Source organism: Cupressus sempervirens, chromosome 2 (assembly GCF_028749045.1).
Source record: "Cupressus sempervirens isolate cs-2001-9-10 chromosome 2, ASM2874904v1, whole genome shotgun sequence".
Taxonomy (NCBI): Eukaryota; Viridiplantae; Streptophyta; class Pinopsida; order Cupressales; family Cupressaceae; genus Cupressus; species Cupressus sempervirens.
The window spans coordinates 758,148,320-758,167,514 of record NC_143119.1 but is presented as its reverse complement, the minus strand read 5'-3'; the positions used below and the strand labels follow the sequence as shown (position 1 = coordinate 758,167,514).

The 19,195-nt window shown below is 38.1% G+C and overlaps 1 protein-coding gene across 1 annotated transcript in view; it reads right to left on the bottom strand.

The window, feature by feature from the left end:
• AIM1 (Enoyl-CoA hydratase/isomerase family) overlaps positions 1-18,780 on the bottom strand; it is a 68,670-nt gene extending 49,890 nt beyond the window's left edge. The window contains exons 1-6 of the mRNA XM_089815404.1: positions 18,533-18,780; positions 15,597-15,668; positions 15,393-15,455; positions 15,226-15,282; positions 14,894-14,961; positions 14,711-14,792 (exon numbers count right to left, since the gene is read on the bottom strand). Of these exons, the coding sequence (XP_089671530.1) occupies positions 14,711-14,792; positions 14,894-14,961; positions 15,226-15,282; positions 15,393-15,455; positions 15,597-15,668; positions 18,533-18,626 (436 nt within the window). The 5' untranslated portion in view covers positions 18,627-18,780. The remainder of the gene's footprint in view (positions 1-14,710; positions 14,793-14,893; positions 14,962-15,225; positions 15,283-15,392; positions 15,456-15,596; positions 15,669-18,532) is intronic.
• Between the last annotated feature and the right edge of the window lie 415 nt (positions 18,781-19,195).

Below are 19,195 nucleotides of genomic sequence, written 5' to 3'. Positions count from 1 at the left end.
AGGAGCAAGTTGACTGATTAGTACCCTCATAAACATGAGGTTCTCACCTTTCTCAGACTCTGTGATCAACCTCATTCTCCTTGTTGCTTGAGTTATCTTCTTGTGAATATGCTACTCTCTTTACATGATTTGAAGAAGATGGCTTTACAAGGCACGTATATATAGGATGGCCAAGTTGACCACAGTTGTAACACTTCATACTAGTAAAGTATGAGTTACTTCTACTTGATCCTTTGCCGCTATAATTTACCTGCTTGGTTGCCTCTTCCTCTACTATATCCTCCTCTAGGAGTGCTTTCAGTGGCTTGCTCTATCAACTTGTTTTCACCTTGACTCCTCTGTTAATTTCCTCTTGGTAACCCCCTCTTTGTCCTCTCTGATTTTTGCCCTTGCCTCTATCCTTGCAATTGGAATCCCCTTTCTTCTTATTCTTTTCCTCCACCTTTAGGGCTAGCTGATGGCACCTTTGAACAGTAGTAGGTGTCCACAAGCTAAACTCATCTTGAATATTCCACTTCAAACCACCCAAATACCTAGCCACCTTTATTGGCTCTTCCTCTTGTTTCTTGGACGAAGGCATAGCCTCTGAAATTCCTTTGTATAAGAGGCCACATCCAAGTCTCTTTGTTTAAGTCCTTGTCTTCTCTTGTGAAGCTGAACTTCAAAATCCTCAAGTAGAAAATTCTCCTTCAATTTGGTAACCATGGCATTCCAATTGGCTATAGGCTTCTTGTCCATGTTGATCCTCTCATCTTGGACATATTTCCACAAAGTTAAGGCTGAGCCCCTCAGTCTTGACTTAGCCACTTTGACCTTTTGTGCCTCTAGCACCCCTTCACATTCAAAATGGTTCTCAATGCCATCCAACCAATCCATCACTATATCTATGTCCATCTTTCCACTAAATAGTGGCACACCTTCCAAAGCTTTTCCACCTAGGGCTTTAATAGCTTCCAAGAAAGGTTCCTCATTCAAGACAGAGTCCACCTAGGGCTTTAATAGCTTTCAAGAAAGGTTACTCATTGAAGACAAAGTCTAGCTCAAAGACAACATCCTCTTCTGCTACCTCCTTACCCTTCTCATTGTCTTCCTCTTCCTTTTGGCTGCATCAACAACTTCCTCCAACTTTGTCTTCTTCTCTTCCAAGGCTACTTCAAGGAGTCTATTCTTCTCCTTTTGCTCATCAACTTCCTTAGCTAGCTTTGCATTAGTCACCATGCTTGACTCACCCACTACCTCTCGAGTAGCTACAAACATACACCTTCTTCCCAAGTCTTTAACCTGCTCTGATACCACTCTAATGTGACAACAAGTCTTGCTCCCACCCTAGCTACTCCTAGGGATACCTTAGGTCTTTCTCTTGACCTAATAGGGTTACTGGTTAACCTATTCCCCTTAGGATCCTAACAAAGAGGTCCTAGGCTTTTCAACTAGTGCACACCAATGTAAGAACAATAACTCTCCACATTACAACCAACCCCAAGTACTCACATGACTCACCAAATGGATGGATGGTCACCTAAGAAGGCATTTGGATTTCCCTAAAGGTTCACAACCACAAACAAACTTGAAACCCTTTATCGAGTTACAAAAATCATGCAAGATTTCACAAAATTGCTTGAAACAAGGCTACAAGCAATTAGCCCTCCTAATGAAGAAAATTCCTCATCTTGCAAAAGTCCTTAACAAGGGGTCAAATAAACCACTGACCGAGACACACTTTTCAGAGAACTTAGAGATTTTGGTGGTCTAGGGTTCCCAACTTGTCTGTACAATATCGCCACAAAATATGCCTAAAAACAAGGGTTTTCAAGGTTTAACAAGCTATCTGCAAGAAAACATGTTTTGCCCACCATAGAACTTCCACTAATGCCTCCCATGGAGATTGAAGCTTCATTACACATCCTCCTAACACTTACCAAGCTTTGATTAAAGTATCCTGAACATTTTCAATCACTGTAACACCTCTACGCTTGACTGTGATCCCTACCCATGCATCTCTGGCTTGCCTAGGGCATTACCATAGAAATGTTTGCTTTTCTTTCCAAAGGTTCCTCCTTTGTTGTATAATATGTACAAGGAGTCATCTCCCAAAGCCCAAGAGGTCATACAGATCCTACCGTGGGAGAGGGAGTTATGACTCCATTTTGTTCAAGCACTTGGTCCAAAACAGTAGGATAACAAAAACCAAAACAATTTAAACAAGCAACTAAAACTCTACAAAACCACAAACTAGTACTGTACAGTATCACACATCAACCTCTCTAACACTTCAAGCAATAATAGTCCTCAAACTAATCCATTAAAATGCTAAAAACTTAAAAAGCATAAAACTATGATAATGAACTTGTTCAATCCATACACACAAAATCTTCACAAACTTCCAACCTATCAAAAGGTCAAGGATGGCCTTATAAACACATCCCCACACCGATTCCAACTGCTTCAAATAGTTACCAAGCTCCAACCAAAAAGTTGCTTGATTGTAACAAAAAGTCGTCAATGTTGTCATTGACAACATTGACAATTTTTTAGCAACTTTTACATCTTTTGGAGTTTGACTCTCAAACTTGCTCCAAATGTTGTCAAACCTTGCCAAAAGCCTTAAATGGTTATAAAACATGTAATAAGGTCCTTTAAACACTTGTTTGACCATTCTACCCCTCAAAACACAAAAAAATGCTCTATAGCCTAATTAAGCAATTAGGAGGAACTAGGACCTTTTGAAACTTCCACAACTTAACTAACCTCAACCTAAGACTAGGTTAGGCCTATTATTCACCTAATGGTGTGGCTAGCACCACTACAAGCCAAAATACCCTAGGAGCCCTAGGTCTTTCACAAGCCTACCTAGGTGCCCCTGCACCATTGGTGTTTGCTAAAATGGATTAAAATATATCAAAGATAGATGTACCTTCTTTCTAATGCCATTGAATAGGAAAAGAGCATCTTTTATTAAAACTAGCTTGATGATATTCTGGATATTGTCATCATCATCTTCTCCCAAGCTTCATCAGATACCCTTTTGACGGATAATTGTCTATCAAACAAACAGTGGAAATGCCCAAAGAAAGCATCCTGAACTCTTCCGAAATGGAACTTACTATTAGCCAAAGTAATATGATCATAGTAATCCCAAATTGGAATTTGAAGACGATCTCCTTTCGTTGAAAGTCCAAAGAAAGATCCCATGGCAGCAGCAATATAAACAAGGTAGGAATTCATGTACAAAGACACTGAAGTCCCTACATTGAGCAACTTTTGACAGAGTGCAGTGCTGATCAGTTATCCCCAAAAGATATGCTCCTTGTTTTCCATGACCTGGAAAATAAACTTATACATCCATGGTTCAAAATTGTTGGAATCTTCGAGACCACAGATCCTATTGAGAAAAATAATAAGATCTTTGTACTCTTGCTTGAAATTAGATCTATGAACGGTTTGTGGTCATCTCAAAAAGTTGTTTCTCTTGGTATCCAACCAATATAGATTCACATACTTCTAATAATCTCCCTTTTTCTCATTCCATATTTCTAAAGATGAATCTTTGGTTAGATCTACACACTTTGCATTATGTGGCACTTTGAAAATTTGCTCAATAACCTCCGGATCAAGGCTTATAATAATGTTTCCGTTAGCATACTTGATCGTCTTTGACTTTGGGTAGCATAATTGATCGTCTTTGACTTTGGGCTGAAACGCTTTGCGCATCCAAGAACAAAATATGGTTCCATGCAGTGATGGGAAATGTACACACCAAGTGAGTATGACTACTCTTGATACATTTCATTTCATGACCAACAAGAGTTTCTACTCTTCGCAAGAAATCAGTCATGTCCACATGTCCGATCTTTGTATCTAATACATTGTCAAGAATGGTAATAACATGAGATTGAGTTGTATGAGCCAACTCTTTATCAAACTAGTATTTCATTTTGCCCTTAGATTTTGATGGTGAGGGCATCTCTTGTGCTTGTGCTGCAACACAAAAATTCCAAAACGTGAATACTATTACGAGGTAATTGGTAAATACTTGCTTATTAATAACAGAGACCGAAAGGTCAATTTATACAAAAGGAAGAGACGATGTTTCCTTAGGAAACGATCGTAAAGAATAGAAACATTCTATTCTAGAGAAAGCAAAAAACGAAAGCAAACTAAAGCTAAAGATATTTACAAGATAACCATTAACTAATAATAGACGTCTTATCTATTATTGTAATACCCTCCCTTAATGGTTAATCTATCTAACACACCAAGCTGTCCTCTGAATTTGACAAACTTATCAGGACCAAGAGGCTTGGTGAGAATGTCTGCAGTCTGATCTGAGGTAGGAACATACTGCAGATCTATAGTCCCGTCTTCAACCAGCTGTCGTATGTAATGACAATGAACATCCACATGCTTGGTTCGTTCATGGAAGACTAGATTCCGTGCTAACTTGATAACGCCTTCGTTATCAACAAACAGAGTAGTCGGTCCTGCTGGTGACATCTGCATATCCCCAAGCATCCGACGAAGCCAGACAGCTTCACATCCTGCCTTAACAGTCCCTCTATATTCAGCCTCTGTAGAAGAGAGAGAAACTGCCTGCTGCTTCTTGTTGGTCCATGTGACTGCACCGGATCCCAAACTGAACACATATCCAGATGTTGACTTTTTATCATCAACAGAGCCTGCCCAATCTGAATCTGTGAACCCACTGAGTTTAGGATTAGAACTCCGAGAATACAGAAGTCCATAATCAGAAGTGCCTTTCACATAACGAAGCACACGCTTTGCTGCCATCCAATGATCAGCCTTAGGAGCTGTCATAAAGCGTGAAATATAGCTGACTGCGAAGCTGATATCAGGCCTAGTAGCAAATAGGTAGATGAGGCTGCCTACTAGTTGCCTATACGTAGTATCATCAACGGAAGGAGAATCAGACTTGGCTGATAACTTGAGACCTTTCTCCATAGGTGTAGATGCAGGTTTGCAATCCTACATTCGGAATTTGTCTAACAAGGCTCTGGCATATTTGGACTAAGAGATGAATATACCAGAAGACTGTTGCCAAACTTCAAAACCTAAGCAATAATGCATGAGCCCAAGGTCAGTCATATCAAAAGACTGGCATAAGTGTTGTTTGATTCCCTAAATCAAAGATGCCGAACTGCCAGTGATGATCAGATCATCCACATAGATAATCAGAAGGATGATGTCACTGTCAGTAGTCTTGATGTACAGATTTGAGTCTGAAGAACTCCTCTTGAAGCCTTGATCACTGAGGTACGTATCAATCTTGATGTACCATGCCCGAGGGGCCTGCTTCAAACCATAGAGAGCTTTTACCAATCTGAGAACCTGATGGTCTTTACCAGCAACCTTGAAACCAGGAGGCTGCGTCATGTAGACCTCTTCATGGAGATCACCATTCAGGAAAGCACTCTTTACGTCCATCTGATGGACCTTCCAGCCAAACTGTGTTGCCATGGCTAGGACTAATCTGATGGTGCTCATCTTTGCAGTAGGAGCAAAGGTCTCCTCATAATCAATGCCCTGACGCTGAGAAAAGCCCTTTGCCACTAAACGAGCTTTGTACTTATCCAAAGTACCATCTGATTTGTATTTGATTTTGTAGACCCATTTGCAGCTAATGGGTTTCTTCCCTGGGGGAAGATCAGAAAGGACCCAAGTGTTGTTCTTCAGCAGGCTCTGGTGTTCAGATTGCATGGCCTGTTCCCACTCTGGAATTCCTTTAGCCTCGGAATATGTTTGAGGTTCAAACACACTGTGAATGTTGGCCATAAGAGAAAATTTAACAGAATCTATAGTTTTGCTCTTTTTCCGAGTAGTTCTCCCATCAATGAGCTCATCATCATGAAGATCAGCAAGTGTCTTAGCCCACCACTTAGGCCGGAGAGGAGAATGACCAACAATAGTACTAGGAGATGCTTGATCAGGAGGATCCTGATCAGAAGAATCTGGATCAAACTCAGGTGAAGCATCTTCAAAACGAGGTGATCCTACAGGAGAAGCCGAAGGTGGCTGTACAGGTATCACAGGCAGGACTGGAGCTGTAGGAGCTACTGGAGCCCTCCCATCAGGTGGACCTAATGGAAGCCGAACTCCCAAATCATGAACCTACATAGGCTGGTCTGCTGGATCAGGAACAGGAGAAACAGGCATGAATGGTCCTCGCTGCTCATCAAAGACTACATCGCGGCTGTATATGAGACGAGATGTCTCAACATCAATAAGGCGATAGGCTTTGTGAAGACTGCTATATCCAGCAAGCATCAGTTTCTGACTCTTGGCATCCAACTTGGTGTGTGAAGCATCAGGGATCCAAACAAAAGCAAGAGAGCCAAAAACCTTCAGGTGACTAATTTTGGGCTTGCGACCTGACCAGGCCTCTTCCGGAGTTTTACCTTTGACCGCCACTGTGGGTGACCAGTTCAACAGATAAACTGCAGTGTTAACTGCTTCTGCCCAAAAACGCTTTGAAACATGTCTGTGTTCGAGCATGGAACGAGCCATCTCGGTGATTGTCCTATTCCGACGTTCAACTACACTGTTCTGTTGTGGCGTGTGGGGTGTGGTGAACTGGCGTTGGATGCCATGTGTATCCAAGAAGTTGGAGAAAACATTAGAACAAAATTCCCCCCCATTGTCTGATCTAAGAGTAATAATAGATTTCCCAAACTCTTTTTCAACTAAGGGTTTAAACTTCTGAAATACAATAAATGCATCGGATTTCTTTTTAAGGAAATACACCCACATTTTTCTACTGAAATCATCTACAAACAACAGAAAATACCTGTACCCAAGAACAGAAGGAGTGGCCATAGGGCCGCAGATATCAACATGAACAAGCTGAAGTACTTGAGAAGCTCGCCAAGAATCGCCACTGGGGAAAGGTGTGCGATGTTGCTTCCCAGCCTGACATGCATCACAAACTCCAAGGTGTTGGGTTTGAATCTCTGGCAAACCAAGAACAAGCTCATCCCAAGCAAGTTGTGAGAGATAATGCACATTTAAGTGCCCATATCGCTGATGCCAAAGTGTGCTGATGGAAGATCGCCGAGCAGCCATAGCTAAGTCCTGAGAATCACTAGAATCAGTAAGTCTGAAAAGACCATGATCCTCAAGACCAACTGCAACAGTAGACTTAGTCGCCCGATCAGTGATGGTGCACTGATGTGAACTGAAGGTGACTGCCAAGTGTGGAGAATGTTGCAGCAACTGACTGACCGAGAGTAGATTTAGTTCCATCCCTAGAACGTAGTACACATCAAGGAATATGAGCTTCCTCCCAATAGACTGAATTTGAATGTTGCCTTTACGAACAACCGTGTACTCTTCTCCACCACCAAAGATAACAGAATCTGAATAAGGCTGGTAGTCAGTAAACCAGTCTTTGCAGTGAGTGAAATGTCGAGAGGCACCTGAATCAATGTACCAGGCAGATGACTGTACATGATCTGCGGGTCTTTTAGCCATGAAGGCGTAAAAGGCAGATTCCACCTTCTCAATGTGCTTTGCACTGTTCGCTTTGGGTTGCGAACCTGATTGCTTAGATTGGGCAGCTAAGCGTTTCCGACATGCAACCTTCATGTGACCATACTTGTGGCAATAGTTGCATTGAATGTTCTTCTTTTTGGTACCATCGGATGCTGGAGCAGAAGACTTCTGCCGAGATGGTTGCTGAAACTTGCCCTTATCCTTCTGAAAGGATTTCACAGCAAAGGCTTGCTCAGTGGAGGTGGAACTGAAGCTGCTACCGAACTGTTGTTTCCACCGATCTTGCTGAAGTAGCAAGGTGCAGAGATCAGTGAACTTTAGATCAACACCAGTAGATGTGATGTTGAGAGTCTCGATAAAATGCTCATAGGAATTTGGTAAACTCCAAAGAGTGATTACCACAATATCCTCTTCCTCCATCTTGCGACCAATGGCAAGTAACTGATCACGGATTTCCTGAATCCAATTCAGGTGTGCCTGGAGCGAGGTGCGCTCATCCATGACAATAGAAAACAGAGTGTTTTTCAAAAAGAAGGCTTTGCTCTTGTCGGAAGTCTCATGAAGACCTTTTAGATGTGTCCAAATTTCGGCCGCTGTCTTGCCGGATGGAATCTGAGAAAGCTGGTCATCAGCTACGGAGAGTTTGAGAAGCATTACTGCCTCTCGATTGTTCAGATCCCATGTATCTTGATCAGGACCCGGAGAAGTCGAACGCTGCTTAACACCCAGAACAAGTTGATCGGTGTTTCGATATTCGAAGATTGCGATGATGCGCTGCTTCCAGGTTCCATAATTGCGACCATTGAATTTGGAATTATGCTCGAGCAGAATATTTGTCAGAGATGCCATGGCACGTTTTTCAATGAAAAACTGTGAAAATTTGTGAAGGCACATTCTTCGAGGCAAAAATACGGAAGAATCAGAGAATGACCCAAAAGAGAGCTCGAAAAACCCAGAAGGAATCTGCTGTCGTTTTCTGATTCCGCTGGCTCGAAAATCGAGGCACAAAAATCGAGGCACCCAGAAAAAATGGACGACAACCAATTGAGCTCTCGAAAAACCCACCAAGAATCTGCAAACAAAAAAAAAATTTCGACCCCAAAAATTAGGGTTTCGAAAAAACGGCCCTAGCTGAAAAAAGCTTGAAAAAACTTCAGATTTCTTGATGAAAAATGGTCGAATCTGCTTCCCAGAGCACGATGACAGACTGAGACGGCTAAGAGCATGAAGATTTGATATAGAAACATGCAGATTTTCACCCCAAAAACGCGAGTCTCCAAAAAATGGCCACGATTTCCATGCGATTTGCAGACCCGTAATTCGGGAATTTCTCCAAGCAGAAAAACCCTAGGTGGGTTTTGGAGAAATTAGCTGAAATAATTTTGGAAAAATTTAAACAAATAATTTCAAGAAGAAATTATAATTTTTTCCGAAAAAATTTAAGTATTTAGCTCTGATACCATATTACGAGGTAATTGGTAAATACTTGCTTATTAATAACAGAGACCGAAAGGTCAATTTATACAAAAGGAAGAGATGATGTTTCCTTAGGAAACGATCGTAAAGAATAGAAACATTCTATTCCAGAGAAAGCAAAAAACGAAAGCAAACTAAAGCTAAAGATATTTACAAGATAACCATTAACTAATAATAGACGTCTTATCTATTATTGTAATAAATACATCATCAGAGGATATTACCATAGAAGGTTGGTTCTTGATAAGCAAAAAAGGTTCAAGTATGGATTAGATATTTTGTAGACCTGATGAAATTATCCCAAAAAGATACATCATACATATGCAGTGGATGGAAATGGAAGATGACAAGAGAAACCATGAGGTGAGAATGGAAGGAGATGAATGTGTTTCAAGACATGAAGGTGGAATACATGGGAATGTGTGTGAATGGAGACTCTTGACTTTTACAAAGTGACTTGGGCTTTTAAGATGTCATTACACAGAAAGTAGATTACATGTAATGGGATTGGAAAGTGACATGACATTGCAAATGTGGATAAAGAATGAGCTTACATGTAAGTGCGAATGAAATGCGATGAAAAGCGTGATGACAAAGGAAGTGGAATGACGTGTATTTTGCTCATTAAGTGCAAGTGCATATGAAAAGGTGGAAATGTAATTGAACTTGAGGCGAAGTGAACTTTATAAACATCTTTGAGGAAAAGTGAAATCAAAATACATGGGAAAACATGCACATGACATTCTTTTGACTTTTAAAAAGTGATTTTTAGTCAAAAATGGGTTCTAAAGATGCAATTACATGTAAAAGACTTTTCATGTAATCATGTCATGCAATTGAATGCAGAAAGTGAGATGAGTGAAAATGGAAATGGAAAATGAGATTACATGTACGTACAGATGATAGATGGAAATACATGTAATCGCATATAAAGAATGAGATGTGAAGTTTTGTGACGTGGAAAGATGGAAATGGAATGAAATGGAAGGTGGCGTGAATGAAACATGTTCAAGTTCTTGGAAAAGAACTTGCAACTTCTTCAAAATGAAGAAAAACAGAAATGCAAACACACAAAACACAAAAACAAACTCAAAAGAAAAACGTACCTTTGGCAAAAGACTCAAACATGTCAACAAGTAAGCTACTTTAACATGCAAAATCAAATTTGGAGTTTGGGAAAAAACCAAAAACATAAAAATGAACCATTTCATCATTTTTAAAGGAAAAATGCACTTTCCATGGCATCAAAATCAACAAGTGTGAAATATCAAGTTAAAACATGCACAAAATCAGCAAGATAAGCACAAATTAATTAACAAAAAGAAAAATGTCCACTTACATGATGATTGTATGCCCTAAATGAAGGAGAAAGAAGCTCTAATGTTGAAAATTTCTCAAACAAACTTGGATCTTCTCAACCTTGCAATGATGAATTCGAAATGAGCATCCAATGAGACGTTTTTCATGCCCAATATGAAAAACGTGCCCTAAAATCCCTCAAGCCTCCAACGTTTTTGTTAAATGCAAGTTTATGGGACGTTTTTGGGTAAAAGCGTGGTTTCCCAAGTGCATTGCATGAGTCATTTTACACTCTGGAATGCAAAAAGGTGATTCTTAGTGCTTTGAACATTGATAAATATGCCAAAAACACCCCTTCTCCAAGCAAAAACGTGATCTTTTTCACTCTAAAATGGACATTTTTGGTGAAAAACGTGGCTGCATTATGCCATAAAATGCATCATTTTTCACAAGGAATCCAACATTTTTTATAAAAGAATGCATGGAAATGGGAAAAAGCCCCTTGTGGAAAAAATTTCAAGTCATTCCATAGAGAAATCTAGGAGAAATCACCAAAAACAAATTCTTGGAGGCCAAAGCCAATAAACTTTTCAAAAACGGGTTTTGGAAGAGCAAATGCATGAAGTTGAATGCAAAACGGACCTTTCTTGTGTGATTGCATGTTTTAAAAATGTATAATAGGCCCAAACGCACCTTTTGGAGGCCATTACATGTTTTTAAAAACATGTAATAAGCTCTCCCAAGGCAAAAACACACCTTTTATGTGCATTTGCATGTTTTATAAACATGTTTTTTGCCCAAAAAGGGGTTTTAGAGATGTGTTTGTATGTCTTTGGTGCAAAACATACCTTTTTGGTGCAATTATATGTGTTTGTTACTTGCATATGCAACTCAAGGCAAAAAATGACCTTTTTAGTACATATGCATATTTTTAAAATATGCATTTAAGCTAAAAACACACTTTTTTGGTGCAATTGCATAAAACATATGTAACTCAACTTTTTGATGTCATTACACATTTACGTTGAGTTTACATGCATTTGCATAAATAACACACCTTTTAGGTGCTATTGCATATTTTTCTCATTTACATGTTGCACACAACTTAAGTGATCAATTAAGCACATGCCAATTTAATTTTGATAAAATATTACTTAAGTGGGACATAAATTATATTTATATTATCATATTAACAATATAATATGCAAATATCATTTAATAAGTAATATTTACTAGAGTATTTGATTTAAATATCAAAAAAAAAAAAATTGAACTATATAGTTAATATAGTCACTTATGTGAAAAATTAAAAAACAAAACTCAACTTAAAAATATATAACATAAAGTGCACTATAGTTACTTTAAGTGAAAATTTAAATGATAAAGTACCTTAAAAACATAACATAAAGTGAATTTAAGTTATATTTTTCAAAAAGTGAATGTCAAATTAAAAATATAACATGATATTTTTGATTCATGCAGTTGCATCAAAAAAGTCCACTTTTTGGGGGCACTAAAATGGTCATATTTTTTGAGTGTCAACTCTGATTAAGCCCTAAGATAGATCAAATTGAAGGGCAAACTGAAAGCAATCACTTGAGCAAAACCAAAAGACTAAAAACCAACAAACACACTCAAAAGCAAACAAAGGGATGAAGGCCTCAAAAATCAAGTATAGGCTTGACAAGAAGAAAAATGAAAAAAGACTTGAGGAAAGCCTTTAGTAAAAAGATTCATTATATCAATTGTTGTTGTTTGATTGATCAATACAAACCAATTAAATAATGAAATAAGCTTAGAGAAATATGAAACTAGTTTGAAAAAGTTTCGTACTATTACCTCTATTTTGTGGTGACAAAATGCAGGACAACACATATGATCATCTTTGTCTTCACCACTAGATCCAGCAACCTCAAAGACTTTAGCGGCTTCCTCATAACCATCTTCAATACCAACATTCCTAGGGACACTAGCTATAGCTCTCATGATCTCAGCTACCATATCATTCTTCATAAAATTCATCTCAGATCTAAAATATAATCTAATCTTCTTTGTAATCCTCGGCTTCATAGCATCACAGAGATCTACAATCGCCCTAGGGTCAATCTACTCAGAGGCATCTTTCAAGATCTTCGCAAACCCAAAGCAACAAATCCACAAGATCAACAAGCACCACAAGATCAACTAGCTCTGATACCACTTAATGCAATACAAGGTAGGAGACCCCAAAGGAGATGTCCTAGCCCCAAGCAAATAACCACACAATGGAATACAAATAATAATAGAGAGATTTAGGTCCAAAACAACACCAATTCTCATAATAGAATCATAAGATTTACATCCAATATGCTCGGCTGTAAGGCCTTCCGAGTTATACATCAACAATTACAAAAGCAAATCTGCAAGACCTTGCAAGATCCAAACTCTAGCTAGCCCAGACCCACAATCTGGTAGAAACCCCAAGAAGAATCTAAACTTGTGCTCGCAGGCCACCAAGCAACCTTCTTGTTTCCTAGCACACACTTAGTTACTAGCTCTTACTAGGTCTTCCTAACTTCGCTCCTCTCAACTGCTCCATGCTCAACTCCATCATGAATGATGACTGTAGACTTCACAAGATCCTCTACTTATACTAAACCAAGCCACAGGTCGGCCTAACAAGTTACATTACATAAACCCTTACATTTAATAAACCCTCAAGCCACAAGTCAGCTTGGCAACAGATATTAAATACATGAAATAACTTAATACTTAGGACATGCCCCAAGCATAACTAACTCAAATGACAATATGAAATTATGCACCTTTAGGCATAGGTCCACCTGCCATCCAACAATCCAAAACCAAGAACACACATGCCTACTGCCTCGGATCGAAGCTCACAAAAAAAACTCCACCAATAAATCAAGAACACACTACCAGCACCCACAAACAACCACAAAAATGGCTCTAACTCCAACGTAGTAACTCCAAACTTGATGCACACTTAAGACAAGGTTCCCCAATGTGTCTCGAACATATCCTGAACTGCACAAACCAAAAGTCCACAAATCCAAGCTCAATGCCCTTGCGTACAGAATCGTTGACTACCCCAGGATGCTCCTACACACACACACACACACCCAAAAACAATTGCGCACCCACTTCCAGATCCTCATCTAAATCAGCTAAGGGTTGCATCTTGTAGAGTCCAAGTTTATTGCTGACTACCCCAAAATGCTCCTGCATGTGTGTGTGTGTGTGTGTACACATTCCCCCCCCCCCCCCCCCCCCGCAAACACAAAAAAAAAAATTGTGCACCCGCTTCTTGCATCCACTTCCAGATCCTCATCTGAATTAACTAAGGGTTGAATACAATAGATTCCAAGTTTATCCGTGATTCTTTATATTCATACTTAGAAGTAGAAGTAGCTAATGATTAGCAAGTTTTTAGTTGAAGTAGATGTTGGAAAGTCAAAACTACATTTTCTTTGCACATTGTGAAGTTAAACCTCTGGAAGTGCAAACCGTTGATATCCATCAAGAATGAATAGCGTAAGCCCCCTAAGTGTTTACCAGCATATCACATTATTTCACTAAGCGAGTATCCACAATAGAAGAAAGCTTGAAGTCATTTCATGATCTTACTTTACAATCTTAGCATGAGAGATGACCTTATATTAGGAGAGGATTGAATAATCGGTGTTTCACTCCAAAACATTGAGTATTTGATTCTGCATGCTCTAGTGGAACAAAACTCACATTAACAGATAGTAAACTACATCACCATAAAATAGAACACCAGGCACAGACAACCATTGCAAAATACAACAAAAAATAAATAAAAAAGAATGGCCAGATTGCTATGAGTTTGCTGCAAAAACTATCAAATACAATCCGATTTGAAAAGACTTGCTCCAATAGCATTTTTTAAGAGTGTTTTCTCAGAACGAAAAGACTCCTGTTTCTACAAATTGACTGGTAAATGACAAAACCAGGGAACTTGGATCAAAACGGCACAGTATAAGAAGTGAGTCTGTTTAATTTTCCTTTGTTTTCCCTATGGTCTTTGACCTCAATATTAGAGCCCTTGTTAAAAAATTAAAATACTAAGGCTAACTTTACTGCCTTATATCAACTGATGGATTCTCTATTAGATATACAGTATTAGGAAACATTTTGAAATGGTCAAACAATAAATTGACATTCGAGACAATAATTCCAATATATGTTTACAGACCACCTAAAAAATCCCAAGACCAGTACTGATTTTTTAAACTGCTGTAAAATTACGGTATTTCATTGCCTTTTTATAAATATATTCAAATAATGAAGAATGATGTGAGGCACACTCAAACATATCTGAGAGGACAGTTTCAATCCTTATAAGTATTAAAAAATATAATGTTTTGGAAATTCAAACAACCAAGAATAAGGTACCAATACTCACCGCCAAAACCAGGAATAATTCCAAGAGAAAGCTCTGGCAACCCAAGTTGTGCTTTTGGCGTTGAAATACGAGCATGACAAGACTTCACAAACAGAATGAATTGGAAACTTAAGACAGATCATGTAATGCAATCTTAGGAACCTTTGGATATATAAAATAAGAAACTGAGTCATTGTTCCATACCATTGCTAATTCTAACCCTCCACCAAGTGCAAGCCCTTGAATAGCAGCAACGGAGGGCTTCTTAGCATCTACATCAGAACACAAATCAGTGTTATGAGGCACAATTCAAATTGATAAAAACAAGAAAAGTTCTTTTCTAACATCTCATGTTCTTAATCATGCAATGAAACAATACTAACAAGAGAAAAAGTACATGTTTTCATGTACACTTATATTATCTTGAAAAACAACATCTCCAAAGTACAAATTCACCTTCATGCTCACAATATCAATGTTAGCTTTCCAATGAAATAAAAAGTTATATTAAAAAACTTGAATACCACATTACCAACCTTCAATTCTTTTGATCATCAAATCAACAGACACACGACCCAGGCTAGATGTGTCCCCTGTTAGAGAACAGTTACAATATCGAACATTAAGAAAATTTGGAGCTTGCGAAATTATATGAAACAACAGATTAAAATAGTTTTGGTAACAGTCCTTCAGAAACTCTTACCAGTCTTTTGACAGTCTTGGAGAGCACTGATATCAAAACCACCTGAGAATTTGCCTCCCTGCCCTAGTGGATAAGAAAACAAGAGTAGGGAAAGAACATACAGTCATTTTTCGTGTTTCTATTTATGTATGACAGGGTGTAATTATAAAACTCCAAAAACCCTTGAACTTGAATATGCTGTTGATATTATACGGGCATACATACCAGTAACAACAATTGCCCTCACATCATTTCTTCTCATTGCCTCGTCATACTTTTCCCCAAGTGCACCAAGAACTGCAAAGAAACAAGATAAGCAAATCACAAGCATATAGCGATGTTAGCATAGTTACTAAAATGGTCATAAAAAATATCTTCTTATAAAGAATACATTGACATAAGAAAAAAACTACACAATATTAAAACATGACATTGTGCTCTAAAAACTGAAAAGGTAATAATACAAGACTGTTTATTAATTAGCTCTTTAAATTTTCATTAGTTGAGAATTTACTGGTCATTGCTCTCATTTAAATCTAATCTCCAGTTTCATTTCTTAATATAACAAAAGAAGGTCAAGAAATCTTTCCCTTGTTATTTTGTGAGTTTTTCTCCTTTCTAGGGTTGTGGTTCTCTCTTGAGCAAGTCAAATGATTTACAGACAGTTGCCTTAATATGCATATTAAAGCAAATTGATTTCTTTTCATGGAGTTGATTTTTAACCAAAATAGAACTTCCAAGTTGTTCAGCATCATGTTCAGGGATGCCTATGGCGTACATAATTTTGAGCTCTACAAATTTTTTAAAAGGGTCCTCACAGATAAAAGTTCTGAACTCTGAAAGTTGAGCTTCCCATATTTAAAGTACAAAAACATCTAAGACACGAAAGAATTGTAACAGTGAACTAAACTTATTCATCAACTTATGACGTGTTATGATGTGTCATAAAGCATCTTTGATAGAAATAATGTAAGGCAAAATGGAATGCCCGAGTTGCTGAAGAGATAATGATGTGCTATTGACAGAAGGAAGGAATATGCAAATTTTAACAAGTGATTCCATCATGGGCTTTGGGTGTTCGTTTTTCAACTACCTATTTGGATGTCCTACTTTTTGGTGTTCATAATCTCCATTTGATGTTTCCTACACTACAATTTATTGAGTACTTGTGATGGAGAATTTGGATAGTTAATTTACAGGTATTACTAAGCTATTGTATTTTCTCTAGAGTTGTATTTTGGTGATACTCCTGTAAGGGCACGTCTTGGAAATTATATTGTAACCTTTCTTGCTAGTTATTGTATTAAGATACAGGATTCCTCCAAAAACCACCAGATCCTGATTCCAGTGTGATCCAGATCTGGATTCCGCCCAAATTTCAGAATGGAAACTGAATTTCATTCCGGAACCCTGCAGAATTTGCGGGAATCCATGGATTTGGGCGTCCAAAAACAGGCCCCACTTTTCTTTTTTGTTTTTTTAAATTAAAGTGATACTAAACTCTAATATGACCTTTCCAAACCCTAGCACTATTATACAGCTGCAGCATTTTTCTTATTATTATTATTCAATGATTGAACTTTGAGGTTCTAAAAGAATTATAAATGAACATAGACATGTTACATGTATGAATCTATGAATATGCATACATACACACACGTGTGTGTGCGTCTATATATATATATATATATGATATTGGACTCTGGTCCGAAATTTATTTTGCCGATTCTGAATTCAACCAGAATCAAGATCAGCTACTTAGGTTATACAAATGGCTTATACTTTAGAGTGTAAGTTTTCCTCTCGAAAGGAATTTCCCCATATACACTTGTATTATGATAAACTTTATTATATGTGTATATGGTTTCTCCTTTCTGAAACTATACAGATATAAGTTTTGTTAATTACTCTCTTCTAGGATTAGTTTGGGAGGCATTTTCACGTACTTCTCTTTCTTTTGCATGTAAAGCCACTACCACTGGCAAGAAATCAATCATTTTGTAAGAGAAAATTCAGCATACGTTTCAAATATATTCAAAAAGGATTTTATGGATAATTTGAAACTGGAGGAGCAGGAGGAAGAGGAAGAGGAAAAGAATGAAGATAAATATGTTATAATGCCTTTCAGAGCATAGCTGAGCATGAGCTTTTGATTCATTTGTTGGAGAGCTCATCTACAGACACTGCTAGTTGATTTACTCGTGAGAAATAAAAGGAGGAGGACCAACCGCTGTCCAAAAATCTACAAAAATGGTCTGCTACACTGGCTAATGCTTATGCCCCTTCTTGGAGGCCTCTTATGCATAAGATTGAACAAAAAAATTTAAATGTTTTAAAAAGGCATTATGTATGCATGTGGCCAACTTCAAACCCATTACATATGTCTTTACAAGACAATAAAAGCAATTCAAAAAACAACTAATCCATCCATTAATTCCCTGGAGAGGGATTTCAAAAAGAGATGAAAAGTTTGAAATAAGAATCAATATACAGTTGTATCCACGCACTAATATAACTGATAATAAATTCTTGTGCATAATTTAATCTAGAAATTGCTATATCTTGATATCATGGGCTGTGGAAATCTATCATAAATATGGAAATAGCTATGTAATGTCACCCTCCCCATGACCCTTTTTTTATAGTTTTGGGAAATGACCTATCTGAATTTTGAATTTAGTAAATAAATATCATATTATCAAAAAGGTTGCCCAGGGATGTGTAAGTTTAGGTTGATTCGCCAAAAGTTATACACTGATAATGGAAAGAGTCCTTCGTGATGCTTTGCCAATTCCCTGATCTCAATGTCGGGTTTCGTGACTAGTCAAAGTAAAGCCAAAGTCAGTGCATAGAAACACCAAATCGACCAAAATTGAATTTTCCTCAATCAGACGCAACCCGTATCTTAACTTGGCAGTTGCAATTCCTTTAGCCTCAGATACAAAGATAGGCCGACATTTCATAGAATGGACGCTGTTGTAAAACCCAAATGTACAGCAATTGCCCAAACCTTTTGAAACACTAGCTGCTTTAAATATTAACGGTAAAAAGATCTAGGGCAAATAGAGACTTTCAATTTTTGCGCTAAAATTGCATGAAAGACGGGATCTTACATCGTCAAAAAGAACTCGAGTAATTTGCTAATAGTTTATAATCCTTACTCGGTGTGGCGAGAGCATTGACAGGGGGATTGGTGATCTTGATAAGGGCGACACCATCCCTTCCCACTTCCATGGTCACCTCCATTTTTCCCATTATGGAATGCAAGCCTCAAACAAAAACACAATTCTATTACTCCCTGGAATCACGATCCAGTTTTTTGACAGGCTGAGAGGTATCTGATATGTACGAAATTGCCTCCGTGCTTGTCTTATCCAGTCAATCATGTGATTTTCTCGTTTTGCTGTATATTCTTTGCAGTTGCACTAAGGTCGAGATGACGAGAGAGGGTCAGGAAAGTGACGGTTACGACGGAAACGATTACATCATATGGTGCGTCAATAAAGCCATACATTAGTATCACGGTAGGCCATCCCAAATTAGTAGTAGCAAGGCACCTCCATGGAAATGGGTACACTCAAAGAGGTGTGTATATGGTCAATTAGGAAAAATGTAAGGCTTTCTCATATTTTTGTAGAGTACACAATGAAAGAATAAATATGGTAAGATAAAAATATAAAGGCAAATAGATATCAAACTAAAATGAAGAGCATTGGGAGGTGGGAGTTAGAGGGATGGATAGTAAGAGGGGCTCTAAAGAGAGTGGAAAATAGAAGATAGCAAGAAGGCAAGGTGGAAGGGGGTAAGAGAGATTACAAAGATAA